The sequence below is a fragment of the Lissotriton vulgaris genome, chromosome 11, assembly GCF_964263255.1.
Source record: "Lissotriton vulgaris chromosome 11, aLisVul1.2, whole genome shotgun sequence".
Classification (NCBI taxonomy): domain Eukaryota; kingdom Metazoa; phylum Chordata; class Amphibia; order Caudata; family Salamandridae; genus Lissotriton; species Lissotriton vulgaris.
Window position 1 is genome coordinate 409177916 of NC_141699.1, and position 18818 is coordinate 409196733.

General features: G+C 43.9%; 1 protein-coding gene across 2 annotated transcripts in view; it reads left to right on the forward strand.

The window, feature by feature from the left end:
- Window positions 1–18818, forward strand: part of STAMBP (STAM binding protein) — a 152026-nt gene that overhangs the window by 120756 nt on the left and 12452 nt on the right. For both annotated transcript variants that reach the window (XM_086943461.1, XM_086943462.1), the window contains exons 5-7: window positions 3564–3930; window positions 6538–6662; window positions 7530–7667. In XM_086943461.1, coding sequence (XP_086799587.1) covers window positions 3564–3930; window positions 6538–6662; window positions 7530–7667 — 630 coding nt within the window. The remainder of the gene's footprint in view (window positions 1–3563; window positions 3931–6537; window positions 6663–7529; window positions 7668–18818) is intronic.

An 18818-nucleotide genomic window follows, 5' to 3' on the forward strand; every position in this document is an offset into this window, starting at 1 on the left:
GACGAAGGAACTTAGTGTAAAGCTTTTAACAGTACCAAACAACAAAATAAGAAAGTCACGCAACAAGAGACATAACACTATTTTATAATAGCAGAGCATATTTTTTTGAATTTTCTGAGTCCTTGATCATCAAAATCCACGGGAGGATTCCGAAGATATGGATTTTTAAAATATTAAATAACTTTTAATCCAACCACAAACCAGCATTGGCCCACAAAAACTTTGCAAATTTTTGGAATGTTTGAGACAGTTTCGGGAACTGGCCAGCAGAGCCTTTTCCAGTCCACTTTCAGTCTTTAGGAAACAACCTCCATAGACTTAAATGGAGTGGTCCTGATGCTGGAAATCCAGACAGGAAAGATGCTCAATGATGTTCCCGGAGCTGTGCGATCAACAGGGGTGAGTTGCTGGTGATCCTCAGTACTCGGGTGAGGTGGGGCAACTTTGACCACCGCATTCGGATTCCCACAGCATCCTCTTTGTGACAGGGAAAGTGCAGCTGTGCTGGGCTACCGATTTTGCGACACAGCACAGTGAATATCTTGGTGGGGGTTAGTGTTCCTCTTGGCCGAGGAATCCGGACTTTGATGGCACTCCAACAGATCCGGAAGCAACTTTTGGCTATCTCGAATTTGTCGCTAGGAGCACCCGGCGGCGGTCAGCGGCGAATCCTCATAAGTGGCTACTGCTTTGCCGGGTTGGGCTTCCTCAACTTTGATGTCACTGATGCTGTTCCAGGGGGCTGCCGAATGCTCCTTGGGATCACAGCTTTGATCTGGGGCAGGGGATCAACTTTCCCCTAGCTAGGAGCCACAGGCACAGTCCAAACTTCACTAGCCCAAAGTGCAGCAGGTGCAGTTCTTTCAACGGTACAGCCTGTCTTCGTGCTGTTTCAAGGGTAGCAGGGCAGTCCTCTTTGTACCTCAGTACACAATGGATTTGGAGAGTGCCCATTATATCCTGGGAAAGTGTTGTAGGGGACAATGCGGTCACTATCCAATGGGCTAGTAGGTCCCCTCCTCTTTAGTGACAAAGTTCTGGTGATGTGTGTAATTTGGCAATCCCAGAGTGCAATATTCTTACCACTGTCAAGATGACTGAGCCTTCTCTCCAGTGTGAGGAGCCTGATAGTTCACCCCAGAGGTGTGGCTACCTTAGAGCTACACTCTCACATGAAAACCTGGTTGGGAAAGGGTTTTCCCTCTCTGGCCCTGTCTCCAAGTTGAACAACAGGCAGCCTGCTCAGGAGTGTTGCCACTGGCGGCCCTTCAAAGGCAGCTTCCCCACTGAAGCTCACCTTTTGGGCCAACACCCAGAGTAGCCTTCCTGGGTGAGGATGTCACAACTCACTCTGCAACAGCTGCCTTTGTTCCTAAGCCTGGGAGTTGTTCACACATCTCTCCAGGCGGGTAGAAAGCTGTCTGTTGGCCACGGCTTGTGCAAAGCCACTGGACCAACTGAGGCACAGAGTGGTAACTTTCTAAAAGTTACTTAGCTTTAATAGTAACATTAATTTCGACTTGGGCATCAAGTCGGATTCAATGCCAAAATGTATTTGATACCTTATAGTGCCCAGTTAGGTAGTCCCATTCAGAAATTGGCCAGACTGGGATGCCAGTCGTTAACACTGTGTTAACCAATGGGCTTACTAACCTTTCCTCTGAAAAACAACAACTTTAAGGATTTTGCTGCTAAGACATATATAAATCTATATATCTTGCTTAACAATACACAATTCCCTGCCATAGGGCTCTATAGATTTTCCTTAGGGTAGACTTACATATATTGTTAAGGGAATTGGTGGCTTTTGCCATTAATGGTGATGGCAAAGTCGAACTAGCAGTGTAAACACTGCTCTTTCAGTCATGTCTTTTGTCACACTCAGGATGGCACAAACAGTGCTCTGCCGTTCTGGGTGGACTGGGTTCTGGGTGGCCTTAAATGCCCTTTGTACTCTGGGCACGATATACTAGGGACTTAAAAGTAAGTCAGTGCTTGCCAATTGGGGAGATCCAGTTCAACATATCTTTTGTAATGGGTCACAATACTGGCACTGGGTTCTGGTGATAAGCAGGCCTCAGTGCACTCTCGGAGTTGAAAAACCATAAGCTAGTAGTCCAAATGGCAACAAAAAGAGGGGGTAAACCTACAGAAAGCCTGTTTCCGTATACCTGTTTCTGTAAGTTCTGGCTAGTGGGCCCAGAACATCCTCCATTGTGTATCTCCCAAAATGAAACCACTCACAAGTTAACGTGTGCCATACTCTGAGATGTAGTCATTATTCAATCAATATTGCTGTAGGGAAAAACATAAAAAACCATCTCTGAAGTTTGAAGTGCCAGCTACATACTCTTAGAAGGGTTAATGTACTCAGTCATGATATAATCACTCACATGCTGTAGTGGCTCACTAGTTACACTCCTTCTTGAGTAGGGCACCTTCATCCTCCCTGAGTTCCTGTGGTTCTTTTTAGAATTGTCATCCTTCGACCCTGGAAAAGAGGACAGTAATCAGTGACACACAGCTAGTAATGTGAGAAGGTGTGAAAATAGGTCTCTGTAATGTCCCTCTCAGGTTCTCCTCAATATCTTGCATGCACATGATCTCTGGCTGGGAAGTGTGAAGGCATGTGCTGTAGCTGTGGCAAATGACTTGTTTCTCTGTAATACCTTAACCACAGGTTTAGTAGTTCTTATTGGTGACTCACTGCTTGTGAACAACGTGGGACCCAAACAGGAACTACAAGTTTGGTTCCATCAGCTTATCTCTGGTTTTCATACCTAGTGAAAAAGGGTTATGCAACATGAAAAGCCTTGAAGAATCTGCCGGAAAGTAGCTTGATGAAGCGTAATGCTTTTTCGCCCATCCTTTAGGGCCACAAAGGAGTTGATATTTCCTTGAAAGCATGGAGCACCGAACCAACCAGATCATCTCTCCTTCAGGGAAGAGGCCCATGTCATTTTCAAACTCTTTAGTGTTCCTTACCAACAATTGTCCAGATTGCACTTCATGGGTGCCTATCATTGGCATATTAATTTTTGATCATTCGAGGGGAGCGTTTCTAAAAAGGCTCCGTGGCTTCCCTAGTTTTGCATGGTGAATGCAATTAGAATTGAGTTTAATAACATGTCTTGATAGATGACAGCTAATTCCAGAACAATAAATATACCTGGGTATTTGAAATCTTATTGAAATATTTAAGTTATCCATAACGGTCTGGAGTGAAATTATTAATGGCATGAACTTAACATTGTCATTTTTACTTAAAAGCAAAATCCACCCTGTTGAGTTTGCTTATTGAATCGGATTGCTGTAATATTGTAATGTTTTTCCATCTACTGCTCCAGTGTTGCAGCACATTCTGCAGAAAGAATCCTGTGCTTTGTCTGCATTCTTTAACCCATTTTATTACTTTTGAAAACAAGTGCCTGATGAATGTTGAATGGGATCATTTCTAGTTTCTGGCAATATCGGCAGTGTTTGAACGTTGGATCAAAGTTATGTGTGTGCCATATGTATTTCACTTCACTGTTGACACATCTTATATTTGTTTCTTGGTGTAGAAGCAAGAAGATGAGGAGCTGGCTCGTCAGCTGGTGCTGCAGCAGCAGCTGGAGGAAGAGCGGCAGCGGGTGGCACAGATGAAGCAGCAGCAAATCGAACATGCTCAGATTATGGCCTTTGAGGATATGATGCGGCGTAAGGAGTTGGAACAAGAACGTCTGAGGATTCTTGAGGAGTTTGGGAAGCCAGCTTCAGGAGTTGAGCCAGTTGGAGGTCCACTTATACCAGGGGTAAAGGAACCCCCCATTGTAACTCCATCTCCCAGTCCAACTTCCCAACCAGTACAACCTTTGCCAAGTGCTCCACCAGCACCTCCACCTGTGGACAGATCTTTGAAACCTGGAAGCATTTCCAACAGTGAGAGCAGTAAGTCAATCACAAGCACTGAATTTGAGTACTGAGCATTATAAATGTAAAGGCTAGTCTGTCTGACTTAGTAGAAATACTGAGCATAGGGAATCTGAAGGGTAACATGGATAACTCTATAGGTTCCATAAGGACTGTAAGGCTAACCCACAAGCACATGCAAGGTAAAGGTAAGTCACCAATTCTAAAGGATGGCCTTTAAGATGCTGCCAGTAATTATAGTGCATAGTTAAGGGAAGGAGAATGTAATTGTAGTGGGACTCTAGTTTGGTACTGACGATAAAGAATGTGAAGGATAACCCCATGGACATCATTACACTGCAGAGCAATGAGAATATGACTGTCGCTCAGATCACAGACGTACCAACGTCCCCTTCTTGCCTTATCTCTCCTTTCTGGGCTGGCCCTGCCATCTTCCTCAGGGCTTCTTGTACAAGATAAATACATAGAACAGAACACACCAGCCTGCCATCCATTGGCCATAGTCTGTCCCAACCACCTCCTAAATTAACCATCATGTAGAGGTTATGATTGGTCAAAGGACTGTACTTGCAGAGAGTTTTGTTCCTGTAAAGCTCCAGGCAACCCTAAGCGTACCAAGCTGTGCCTTTTTAGGTGTGAGTAGCCCACACTATCCAAGCATATGAAACAGTCTTCTTTAAATTGTAAGTAGCTTATTTTGTCTTATATTTTTTTGTATTACAGTAGTTCTAGTTTTCTGTTTCTGGTTAAAGCTCTACCGATACCTGTATGCAAAGGAAAAAAGAAAACATAAGATTGGATGAGCTACTCCCCTATGCAACCTGGGCCACTTGAGATCTTTGTAGCTAAATTTTTGGTTGACAAAAATGTTTAAAAAACTTTATTGATGCCTCCAAAGGTTCCCGCCATTTACATTTTCCCATTAAGTTGCCAGGGTTAATTTAGTTAATGTTGCACTTATCACTAGAGTTTAGCCTGTTGTTTCAAAGCACTTCCTGGTTTGACCAAGAAACCTTTTTTTTGCACGTCAATAAGAAAACGAATTTCCTTTATATTGCCAAATGAAGACTTTCAGCAGACCACTTTGGCCAACAGTGCCTTCTTCTCTCCGAGAGATGAGGATCTTAAAAACAAATACAAACTGTGATTGTGACCATTACTCATTTTTGGGTCTTCAGATATTGCCAGCTTTTGCTGTTTTGTAGACCGTTTATATGTTTCCAGCACAGAACATATATTTAGAGTGGGCTTTTAGTCACCCCCTTGTCTATGATTTGATGGCATGGTTATCTGTCTCAGTTCTCTCTCCTGTACTTGATGACTTTTCTCCCTATTCTTTTGTTTGTGCCACCAAGGAGAAATTAGTTCTCGAAGCCTTCTGATTGAAATAGTTGTACCTTTCACTGTTAACCTGAGGGAACACTTTACACAATGTATATATATTTCAGCACTGCAACAGTTGCAGCTGTTCCCTATCACGGCCTCCCTGTTTTCCATGTGCCCCTGCGCGGTTTCCTTCTCCTTAATCGGCAAAAAGCATTTGCAAAGCGAATAACATTGGTGAGCCATATTAACTTTGTGAATTTTGGTATAGCCTGGAATTGCATGATGGGCATTGCCTTTTCAAAGAGCTGTTGAAATGTATATTGGTTTCCCTGTGTGGCATATTGTGAGCCAGTAAAAACAAAATGCACTACAATAGGTTGTTTTTTTCTTTTTTGCCCATTTCCAGTTGGACTTATACATTCCAACTAGAGTTAGCCAGGAAATTGATCCAAAAAATAGCTTACCACAATTTAAATATGCACTGCAATAGCTTTTCTTTTTTGCCCATTACCTGTTGATATTGTACGTTCCAACTAGAGGTATCCCAAAAGGTGACCTCAAAAATAGCTTACCACAGTTTAAATATGACCACTTTATTTAGATTTGAATGGTGGTAATAATACATAGTCCCTGCTGAGCCATTTGAACAAACTATGCTAACTATCAGAATGTCGTTTTTGCGTTTTAAGTAGTTTACTGAGCAGCCTGCTGTTAAAAACAAATGTATGACGGAATTCTGCATGCGTTTTTTCACGCATGCCTTAGGAACACTGTCATTTGAACAAATGAATTTTTAGCTTGTTCTGCAGGTAATTTTAATGCCGGGGGTGCTGGATATTGAAATAGTTTAATTTACTATCCCAACTCCAGCCTACGCAACAACACAACTCCACCATTGTGCCCCCCCCTAAAGCAAGTCTTTGTAACGAGTTGCATGCAGACGATTGTGTGCTAAAGAGGCATCTGTTCTGTTGCTGGCTCTGTGAAGGCACAGCGTGATTCTGGCTTAGTCCTAAAGGACATTTCCAGTTAAAACACCTTATTAACACCAGAAGAAACAGAACCGATTGATTACAAAATGTCCAACCGAGATCTCTCAATGTGTTTATGTTCTTCATTCTTGGGAGCCAGTGAATGATCTTGAGGTGATTGAGGTTGAACTTTTAAGAAGAATGAAAATGGATTTTTAGGAGTGTATATAAGGTGAGATAAGCAGATCTGTCTATAAATGTGTGTCCAAAGCTTGGCTTATGTTCTCTCTACTTTCTTTTTCTTTTTTTTCCTTTCACCTCGCTCAAGATGGTATGAGTGACGGCCTTAGACACTTGAGTGTTCCGCGAGATCTCTGTATCAAATTCCTGCATCTGGCTGAACTCAATACATCGAAAGGAGTTGAGACGTGTGGGATCCTGTGCGGTAAACTGGTACATTATCTTTGTTTGTTGTTGATACTTTGTTGATACTCTGGCAGGCTGTAACTGAGAGACATCTCACACCTCAGTTGAGACCGGGATTGCCATTCATCTGGAACCCCAATCTTTGCTGTAACCCTTGAGCCCGCCACTTGTCCTGATGGGCTGAGGCACTTTAAGACAGTGGCAATATTTACTGAGCCAAAAGTGAACTGGGTTATTGGAGAAATTGGAAGACTCTGTATCAGGCAGGCTTCTGTAAAGCCCCACAGGAGGGCTGGGCCCAAAGTTACCTGTTGGGCCTAACCCTAGTATCATCTTATAAGCACATGTTAGGCGATGACGATGATTTTTATTTGAGGCAGAGTGGGAGCTCTTCACAAGATGCATCATTCGTTGGTCTCACAAGTAAAAGACCACCTTATTGGTCAAAAGAGTAAACTCACTGCAAAAGAGAGATTTCTCCATAATTAAGGAAACCAAGCCAGTGTAAGCTGCACCACTCCCAGGACGCAAGAGACTCAGTTGAGTGGCCCTGGCACATTTTTGTATGATTTCTTTTTATCGGTCAAATGTGTTGTCTTGTGCCCTAGGCATTTGTGTGTTGCTACACTGCACAAATAACCTTTTGTTAACTTGTACCACATGCATGATGCTTCTCTGAAGGGGAATGTCTGTACTCTGGGTGCTAGGGGTCATATGTTTGTTTATATCTCTCTACCTCTCTCTTTTTGATCTCCGAAAACGCTGTGTAAACTATGGCCCAGCAAACATCGTCCCTTCTAATCGGCTGCTAAGTTCAGCTTACTTTAACATCGCTATAACAGTTACCTACAACAACGTAAGTTGTACTTACACTTGCTGCCCACTGTCTTCCAGATGAGGAACGAGTTCACCATCACTCATGTGATTGTGCCAAAGCAGTCAGGTGGTCCAGACTTCTGCAACACCGAAAACGAGGAGGAGCTGTTCTTGATCCAGGACCAGCACAGTTTAATCACTCTCGGTTGGATTCACGTAAGAAGTCCGCAGTATGAATGTATGCCTGTGTCAGGGTTGTAGCAACTAAAACTGCAAAATCCATATTTGCCTGTATCAGTTCCGCAGAAGGGTGCTGGGGCCCTAATGGAAGCGAGAATTCTGGGCCCCTCTTACATACTTTGGTGGTAAAAGCCTGCCATAATTGGGGTGCAGTCAACCCCTCATATCCCTATGTGCTGGTAACAGAGCCCCTGCTGCGCTAATGATGGTTTCACTCCAGGCCTATGTGTCTATAGTTCTTGAGCAAAGAAACTGCTCCCGCCTGATACGCTATAATGTGCATTGACTAAGAAACCGCCGCGATTAGTTGATTACCTTAGCAAAGTAAAGATAATAGAAAATTCGAAGGACTTTTATATCTATATTTATGTGAATAAAGCACTCTAGCTGCCTCCACTCGCTAGAATCCCTTTATTCCTCCTAGCAATCGCATACATATCCACATTCAAATTCAGTAAGATTCATGTAAGGGAACACAACACTAGTTGATCACCATTCGAACCGAAAGATCTTGGCTTTAATGCTACTATTTTTAATTGAATACATTTTGTCATCCTGACAAAAACTTTATCTCCCACAAATGCATTGGTATATTTAATAAGGGTCAAGTTCTGTGCAGCCTGAGAATAATTGGTTTGGAGCTGTTGTACTGAAATCAGTAAGTTTTATGGTTTATTTTAGAATTTTATCCCTGATTCAAGGGCTTTTGTTTTCTACAAAGCATATGTGGTCTCTTTTTTGGCCATCTATTTACTAACGGTGTGCATAGTTTGAATAATTTGCTGTCATTTAATTGCGCACAATGAAAGCAAAATTACATGAAATTGCATGTAATTACTCATAATGCAAATCAGTCATTTTGTGCTATATTTTAGCAGGAAATCCATCCCCGTGTCGTTTCTTGGTCTAAAGAAGCTTTTTAACAAGAGCACTGCGAACAACAGCTGTTGTTCTTGTGCGTTAGCGGAATTGCTCTATTTGCAGTAAATTTTTACCACTAACGGCACAAAATTACATGAAGTAGTGTAATGTTTTAATTTGGGGAATTTTATGTGACCAGCATAACATGAAATTACATGAATTACACCGGTGTAATGTACATTTCGCCCAGACCTACTACTGACCTAGCACTGAATTGTTTCTTGGTGTTCACTGCATATATGTTTACTGTATATAGTCTTTAATAAAGTGGATTTATGCTTGTTTTGGTCGTTCTTCCATCAATAGGTCACTCATAGTTAACACACACATCTCAGAAGCATGCACATTAACCCACTAAGGACATTTAAAGTAACTCCCATTAGAAGCAGTGTAGAAGTCCAGTCTGCTTCCACTAGGTCTCAGGTGCTTTTAGCATGTTCATTTAAGAAATTCTTTTTATCTGAATACTTCCTAAACTTTCATGTTTCATTCTCAAAATATCATAGATGTACATACATCAATACCAGATAAAGCCAGTAAGATCTGTTTATTCTACATCTATCTTCTGCTTCACTGAACTGAGTAATTGTTCTACTGCACTGATTTTGCCCTTGTTTTTTGCTAATGTAATTCTTTAACCCCTTCCATGCTGGTGACGAACCCCAGCCGTCATGCACTACGGTGCTCGTGTGCTGATGACGGCTGGGGTTCGTCATGACCCGCCCCTGTTCGTTTGTTTACCGCACGGGGGCGGAATCGGGCCAGCAGGGAAGGGGTTAATTTTCTTAATATTGATCCCCCCTCTACTCTTGGGGCCATACTTGCATAGCATTTTTGAGACTGAAAAAATGCTATTTGGTATGTAGATACAGCAAACCGCTATTCTGCAGAATCGCAGTTTTGCTTTTCGAATTTGTATTTGAATGGGGCGAGTTTAGGGCATCCCTTCCAAATACCAATTCACAGTAGCGTATATATTTTACGGTCGCAAAACAGTACATTTTTAACTAACTACTGAAGGTTGTATTAACCATTCGCAAATGAGAATGTTAAAAAATATATATCTTTAAGATAAGAGCAGGCAGTAGTCCCACGGACCACTGCCTACTCTTTAAAATTGAAACTTAAAATGTTTCACTTTTTTCTTTTGAAACACTTTCAATTTTCTGTAAGGAAAACGGGAATGCGTTTCTAAGAAAAAAAGATAGCTTTATTTGCAAGCAACCACAGGCATGGAGGTCTGTGGACCCCAGCAGGCCACCATCCCTGAGATGGCTATCATTCCTAATTACTATTCATTGGATACGTCGATTTGTGACCCACTGGGAAACGCTATTTTCAAACTTAATTTATGACATTAGGAATAATGATTACCAAATAGGCATTCAATAAAAATCGCTATTTGGAAATCGCTGTTCTTAAGATTTGCACATCTGGCTGTTGGTACTTTGTGTCTATGTTATTCTGTGTCACTTGAGCTCAGAAGCGAAGCTCATTCAAGTCACGAATAACGTCATTTCGATTCAGAGAACCATAAAAGTTTCACAATAAAAATATTTACAATTCATAAAACATAAATGAAGACAGATTAAAAACAGCAATTCATAATATTTCTGCAAAGGCAATTAAAAACATCATATTGCTTCCTTAAAAAACAAAGTCATACCCTGATAATCCTATACCAATTTCACTCATAACTCATTCTAATCACAATAGAGCCCCTCATAAAATTTGCTACGGTGCTGCAGATATCGGAGGAGGCCAATGTGTGCAAGTAAATAAAACCATCATTATATGAACAAGAACAAATACTCCATGATAATGCAAGCAGAAATCTGATTCTCACCGACTTATGTAATGTGCAAAATAATAAAAAGTGCTTTGCCTAGAAACATTATCACAAGGGCAAGGCATAAGCTTGTCTGCCCATCCTCCTTGACGTGGAAACGCCAACAAAAAGTGCACAGTGCATAGTCGGAACCTAGTTAGGTAAAATCCAATCTAGGAATTAGTAGAAAAAGATCAATAAAATTATGAGGGGGCAGAAAGCAAATGAAGCACTCCCATATCACCTTGCTGTTGGCAACTACGCGTATTGCCCCGGGTAAAAAACGCCTCTTTAATAATGGCCTTCACGTTCGGAGGGATTCTTTCAGCATTTTCAAAGAAGTGTCCTAGACCTATCTCTTGAAACTTTTCCCTCGCAAAGCAAAGCCAGGGAATCTTTAGAGCATTATACATACTAAGGGAATCCTTAATAACATCTCTTAAAAACTCTAGGTCTTCTGAGAGCCAAATTTTGGCCCATAAGTACAAAGGGCCACAGCCAAGACAATCGTCTATGACCCCTTGACCCAGTTCAGTATGGCAAAATAAAGTGGTGGCACGTATTAAGGGGTTCCTTAATAACATCTCTTAAAAACTCTAGGTCTTCTGAGAGCCAAATCTTTGCCCATAAGTTCAAAGGGCCGCAGCCAAGACAATCTTCTATGAACTCTTGACCCAGTTCAGTATGGCAAAATAAAGTGGTGGCACTCTTTTAATAAATGTATTCTGTACTAGTTGGAGTTGTTGGCTTCTATTTTACCCCCAACCCCGGCCCCATATGTGGCAATAGGGGAGGCATTTAGCTCTGTAAAGAGTTAATATTCCTTCACCGGCATATGCCCGAATTTACAAGCAAACCAAAACACACCATCCACAGCCCTGCTTGTCTGCTGTGCTCTACCGGTTAAAAGCTGTTCCCACTTCAACTGATTATTAAATAAATTACCCAGATACGAGAAATTATTAACTTTTTCTATCTTTTTTCCCTGTACAATAAAAGTTTTGGTTTATGTGGTCTTTGGGCTACACACCATTGTGCATGATTTAATAAAATTAACTTTTAAATCAAGGGATGTCATAAAATCAGTACGCTCATGGCTGTCCTTGCCAGTAATACTGTAACGTTTGCGTATGAAAGCAGGAGAACAGATTTATTACCAATTTTGAGGAGGTCAAGCTCCCTTTTTAGGGTTTGCCTGCTGATGCGCTTGCGCATAGCTGGCGAAGCTCTATTGTGGCTTATCCAGAGTTTAACCACTGGCGATTCCACTGGCGATTCCATGCAGTGCATGTGCTTTTTAGGGTATTGCGCAAGCGCAAGCCCTAAAAAGCACGTGCGCAATGCCACCAGCCGCCTGCCTGCCTGCCTGCCTCGCATTACCACATCAAAGGCAGCCCTCCCAGCGCATTTCTCACCCCCTAATTATTCACGGCCGGCCGGCCGTACTTTCAGTTTCACGGCCGCCAGGCCTTGTCTCCTTTTATGCTCTCTGATGCTGTGTCTAGCATTTCTCCTCTCCCCCCCCCCCCAAGAGTTAAGGAAACTTTGCTAGACCAAACTTCCTATACAATAATTTGATCAACTATGCTGACTTCCGAGTGGTTGATGCCCTGTGACAAATTCAGTTTGTTAAGGAATTTCTGAAATTTTCCAAGTCCAAACAGTTTTCCTAAATATTAACATTCTTAGCTTCATGTACAAACTGTTCTCTTGACAATCCATCATGAAATGATCAGAAACTGCAGGAGACCGTTAAAGACCTCAAAGTTGCTATTCAGCCTTCAACAAACTCACCGGTAATTGGCCCAAACCCAGAAACGTATGCCATTTGGCAACCTCTTTCTTTTTATTCTCCTATTTGGGACTGAGGGTTTTTATTGTGCCGTCATACTCCTCCGGCTCCTCCTACTCATTATCCAATAAGGGAGGAGGTAAATGTTTCAGAATCTCTTTACCGCTGAGCCAGGGCAGTGTTTATGGCTAGTTTCACTTTGACTGTGAAATGGTCTTCACCAGTTGCTTACAGATAGGCTTCAAGACCCTACCTCCATTTATTTCATTTCAGCAATGGTTGACCCAAACACATGAGGAAACAACACCACACCGATCTTGGATATTGTGTAACTGCAGCAACAACAAACAATACATCTACTATGTAGAAGATGTGCGGTCACCGGCAATAGGCATGCAGATTGCAGCGCTTAGCCTTTACTTTCAGTCTTAGATATTTTCAAATGATGGTCATTTTCTTTCTGTGTTTCTCACCTTTCATCTACACTGTAGACAGTAAATATCCAGCACGCCTCACTTGACTGGAAAGCTCATTATTTTCTTTTCAAATGCAGCGAAAATCAATTTGCGCCTCTGCACATGCGGGAGCCGCTGTCGCACGTGTGTTTCCTATCAACCGTTTCTCTCCAGGACTTCATGTCTTCTGCTTCACCCATGTCTTTAGTGAATAGCTCTCCTCCCGTCACAACAACAACATGCTCCGCCCAGCACAACTCTAACAGAGAATCTGCTGCCTGTGCCTGGAATCCAGGTGTGAGACTCAGCAGTCACCTCCGCTACTGTTATGGCTGGATTTTCTGTTGAAATGGGATCAGCCCCCAGGGGCCCCTATGACCCAGCCAAAACGTACTCACCTTCCCTCCTTAGACAGTATTCACAATGGATAGATGTACGGATATATATACAGGTCGTACCTAAGGATGGGGAATATACATAGATTTTCTACAATATCTTGTTCACATCAGTTGGTCTCGCGGCCACCCCGACCCAGACCGGTCTACCCTAGGGCAGATCTGACACACAATCCGGTGCGTCTACACATGGGCCTGCAGAACCCAATGCTCCCTTTTCCAAACTGTTCGCAATCCTGCGAAACTACACGCTAGTTCGACCTCCTAGCGCTCTCACTTATTCAAGCCACAATCCTGTGGGTATCGGCACTGGTAATCCTCCCCAGTGTTCTCACTAACGCCGTATATCAACGACGACCACATTCCTATGAACAATCATCAGGATAATATCTCAGTTACCTACTCGGGATAAAACTATAATTATGACGTTTGATACGGTTCCCAAATTATATGGTGTACCTCCTATTCTTGGCATCAAAGGTCCACTCACTCCCTCTTTGTTCGATCACTATTTACCTGATCGGGATTTCACATCCGCTCACATAAACAACGCTCAACTAGGAGATGCGTTTACCGAGATTGAACATGAACATGAGGCACACGATAATTCCATAAGAATTAGGATATTTATTAACAGTAGACACAAATCACATTACTATGCAACATAACTTCTGCAAAGAAAAAGGTAAAGATTAGAGTGCACGTTCTATTAGAGCTGGTCGGACGTCACCTGATTAATATGAAGTTTGGGCTCGGCAGTCATCTAGGTTCCCTTCTCGTCTCTGTATCCTGGCTCGCCTTGCAGTCACACCCCAGCCGTCACAAGTACACGTCTGCACCGCTAGGCTCAACCTCGTCTGCTTCCCTTCAGGACACCGGAACCTTGCTGATTATTAGATACCGCCTCTTTCTCTCTCTGTATCGGTGCGCTCCGCGCTAATTCTCGCTCAGTCTTTCTCAGAGAGTTTTGGTCTTAAATCTTTCTCGGACTTCAAAGATGGCAACTGTCCGCCATGAGATGAGTAATGGCAGAGATGCTAACGGCTAGGTGCCGCCTACGGACTAACTGACAAACTGACTAACACCTTCGCTAATATCAAAGCCCGTTCCTTCATGGAAATTCACGGCCAGTAACCTGCCGCCCACCAAATTCTTGTACCTCCCCGTACCAAGGACACTTTCCCAGCCGGCCGGCCTGAAGTTGTGTCTTCGGAGTGGAGAAAAATACATTCCTTCGATAAGGGTCAGCCTGAACCGGTTCTCTCCAAGCGAACAACAGCTTGAAACTAAAACACTACATTTGACCTAGAAAGCCTTCTCGAGCTACCGGGCAGAAAGCAAAATGGGGTCTGTCTCGTTTAAGGCCTACGGAGCCCACAATATGCATAGCTCCATGGAAAATATCCCAGCATGTTAGCAAATGAGCAAATCATGACTAATACTTATATATCTATCCCCTAACTTAAATTCATAAGCCCTACTTTAAGGAAAATAACACGAAAATGCCCTAATATATATAAGACAGGGGCCCTGTCTATAGTCCTAGTCCCTATGCTATGGGGGTGATAGGCTGGAGTCACTCTCCATCATTCTCCCTCTCCAAAGAGCCAGCAGAAGGGCAGCCATTACAGCTACCTCAAGGCCACCTTCACCACAACAAGCGCTAGGCATCAGTCTTCAAAGGCTGCAGCTCCCCCGCCACAGCAATGCCGAGAGTTTTTTTTGGGGGGAGTTACGAGCAGAAAAGTCGCAGCAATGGCTCCGTTTTTCACCGTACTTGCACCACTGCCGAATACACCATGACTTCACAGACTTGCACGCAGAAGACAGCATTATACTGGCCTGGGTTCTCATCAAGTATTTTACCAGAAAAGTCCTAGCAATGGCTCAGTTTTTCACCCTACTCGTGTCCTCTGTGCACAACCCTCACTCACCCTCAAACACCCTCACTCACCCTCACACCTCCTCTCACCCTTAAACCCCCATTCACCCGCCTCACCCTCACACACCCCCTCACACACCCTCGCACCCCTGACCCTCTCCCACCCTCTCACCCTCACTTACCCCCACCCACCCTCTCACCCTCACTTACCCCCACCCACCCTCTCACCCTCACTTACCCCCACCCACCCGCTCACCCTCACTTACCCCCTCACACCCACTCACCCTCACACACCCTCACACTCACACACCCTCTCACCCTCACACACCCTCTCACCCCCTCACACACCCTCTCACCCCTCACCCTCACACACCCTCTCACCCCCTCACCCCTCACCCTCACACACCCTCACTCACCCTCACACACCCTCACTCACCCTCACTCACCCTCACTCACCTTCACCCCCTCACACACCCTCGCTCACTCACACACCCCACTCTCACACACCCTCACCCTCAAACCCCCTCACCCTCAAACCCCCTCAATCTCACCCCCCTCATCCTCACATACCCTCACCCTCACACCCCCACACCCCCTCACCCTCTCTAACCCTCCCTCACCGTTACCCTCACACCCTCACTCACCCTCTCACCCTCACACACACTCTCACCCCCTCAGCACCACCACATTATCACTCAGCACCGCCACATTATCACTCAGCACCACTCAGCACCACCACAGCACCACTCAACACCCTCGCACACCCCCTCACCCACCCTCGCACCCCTGACCCTCACCCACCCTCTCACCCTCACTTACCCCCACCCACCCTCTCACCCTCAATTACCCTCAATTACCCGCCCACCCTCACTTACCCGCTCACCCTCACTTACCCGCTCACCCTCACTTACCCGCTCACCCTCACTTACCCGCTCACCCTCACTTACCCGCTCACCCTCACTTACCCGCTCACCCTCAGACACCCGCTCACCCTCAGACACCCGCTCACCCTCAGACACCCGCTCACCCTCAGACACCCGCTCACCCTCAGACACCCTCCGACCCTCAGACACCCTCCGACCCTCACTCACCCTCTCACCCCCACACTCTCACCCCCTCAGCACCACATTATCACTCTGCACCACATTATCACTCAGCACCACCACATCACTCAGCACCACCACAGCACCACTCTGCACCACCACATTATCACTCTGCACCACCACATTATCACTCTGCACCACCACATCACTCACCACCACCACATCACTCACCACCACCACATTATCACTCAGCACCACCACATCACTCAGCACCACCACAGCACCCAGCACCACCACAGCACAACTCAGCACCACCACATCACTCAGCACCACCACAGCAGCACCACTCAGCACCACCACAGCACAACTCAGCACCACCACAGCACCACTCAGCACCACCACTCAGCACCACCACTCAGCACCACCACTCAGCACCACCACTCAGCACCACCACTCAGCACCACCACTCAGCACCACCACACAGCACCGCCACAACACCGCCACAGCACCGCCACAGCAGCACCGCCACAGCAGCACCGCCACAGCAGCACCGCCCAGCAGCACCACTCAGCAGCACCACTCAGCAGCACTGGTTCAAATCTGTTCTCTCAATGTTTCAAGCTTTATTACTAATCACAAAAAGATGTTAATATTTCACTTCTGTTATTGGATTTTCGTCACAATAAAAGACACTGAACATAATCTTCACAAAAGTTATTTACAAAAGTTTAAGCTATTGCCATTACAAATTAAATACATTATTTAAGTATTAATTATTCAAAAAAATTAAAAGCCATTGTTATTTGTAATATCAATACATCTAATTCACGTAAATACAAAACATGTTGCATTACAAATGCTATAGGTGTCACATTTGCGAAAGTTATAACTATTGGCATTGTAAATGACAAAGCTATTAATTTAACTATTTTAAAAAATAACGCATAAATAAAAAATAAAAAATTATAATACCAATAGCTCAAACTTTCCTAATGCGAGCCCTATTGCATTTCCAATGCTTGTTTGGTAAAAAAAAACCTCCAGCCCATTTGTATAAATTAACAGGAACTGGGATAAATTACATCCTTGACGGACCCCCCTCTGTGGAAATAATTGGGTGAGTTCTTCCCCCTTACTGCGAAATCTTAGCTGATTGTTGTGTTTGTATGGAGCCTACGCAGAAGAGTTACTAGTGATTTTTCAACACCCATGTCTTCCATCATAGCCTACAATTTGTCCCAATTGACAGTATCAAAGGTACTCGGTAAATCCATGAAGACCAAGTGAATAGAGCTATTCATGGACCTCGCGTGCTTACTGACAATAAGGGACAAGTTGAGACATTGTTCAGTCATACCCAGCCCCCTCCTAAAACCATATTGTTATATTTGACAAGACCTCTTTGATAAATGGCCAATCTTCCAAACGTGCAAAAAAGAATCTACCCAATACCTTTGCGGTTGCAGCAATCAATGATATAGGCCTATAACACGCTGGATTGCTTCTATTACCCTTTTTAAAAACCAGTATAATAGGTGCCGTAAAAATATTTGTTAAAAGTGGTGCCCACAAATTGGGGTTTCTCTTAAAAATATCGAGTGCACCCCATCTGGGCCAGGGGCTTTCAAACAGATGCCCTGAGCTAAATCGACCTCTACGTCTTGGACTGTGATGGACAAACTAAGTTGTGTGGCTGCACTTAGATCAAAGGGTATTTCCTGTGAATCCTCCACTAACTTCTTATGTGAAGGGTTAAAGATAATGGAAACATGGGCTTCCCATGCTTCACCCATGATCAGTGAGACCATCTGTCTCGCATCCTCGGTGAATGTTTGGGCGATTAATAATTTCCCCATTTTCTTTCGGATCTTTAAGAGAGCCTGCTCTTTCCAAGTCCTCCCACAAAATCCTCCTTAATCCCATCTTCCTGCATTCTATTACCATTTTCTATTTTCTCCTAGTGATTTTAATTAGCTCGCTGTCACGAGGAGTGCCTTTAGTTCTTTATGAGCTTTAGAGCATTCAGTTTTGAATCTGCATGCCTCTAGGGATTGCTTTTGAGGAATGTTCCTAACCAACCACTGTGCAGTCTTGGTACAGAGCAGCTCCAAATCTCGGACCATTTCAACCGAGGTAGAGTCCAGCCTCAGCACTCATCTATTAAATTATAATTTCTTAAGATTATATCTTGCTCAAATTCTGATGGGTCTACCTGATCCCATTCCAGTCTAATTGCTTTATTAGGATTATATTGTAACAGAGATTCATCAGTGTGCCCCATCTTAGGCTTTATATTAAGAGAAGCAGTGAAGCTCATTCATACTTACTCCTCTGTCGATGTCATATTAGCAATTGTGCTGCATTTCATGGTTAATCAGTCTGGAGGTCTACCTACCGGGAACACAATTGATATGGGCTTTCAAATTGGTTAGAATACCAATGCAGGTGATATTTACTTTTGGGATTTCATCATGACTTGACAGACGTTGAAATAGTCCTCCAACAACAAAAGGGGAGATAAAAGATATTAAAGAGCCTCAACCCAGTACCGGGGTGAAAATTGCAAAAAACGCAGTTGATGGACAGAATGCAGAACAATGTCTTACATTCACCCCAGGACAGAATGCAGAACAATGTCTTACATTCACCCCAGTACAAAGATCTGGGCCTAAATCCATCGGTTTTTTGCACTCCACACCACCCTAGGTCAGACACTGGCTATATGCAAATCAGCCTTGACCCTGTGCCTCATGGGAACAGTCCAGCCCAAACTACCAAGACATGTCTTTCCTAGACCGGTATCAAGCATCC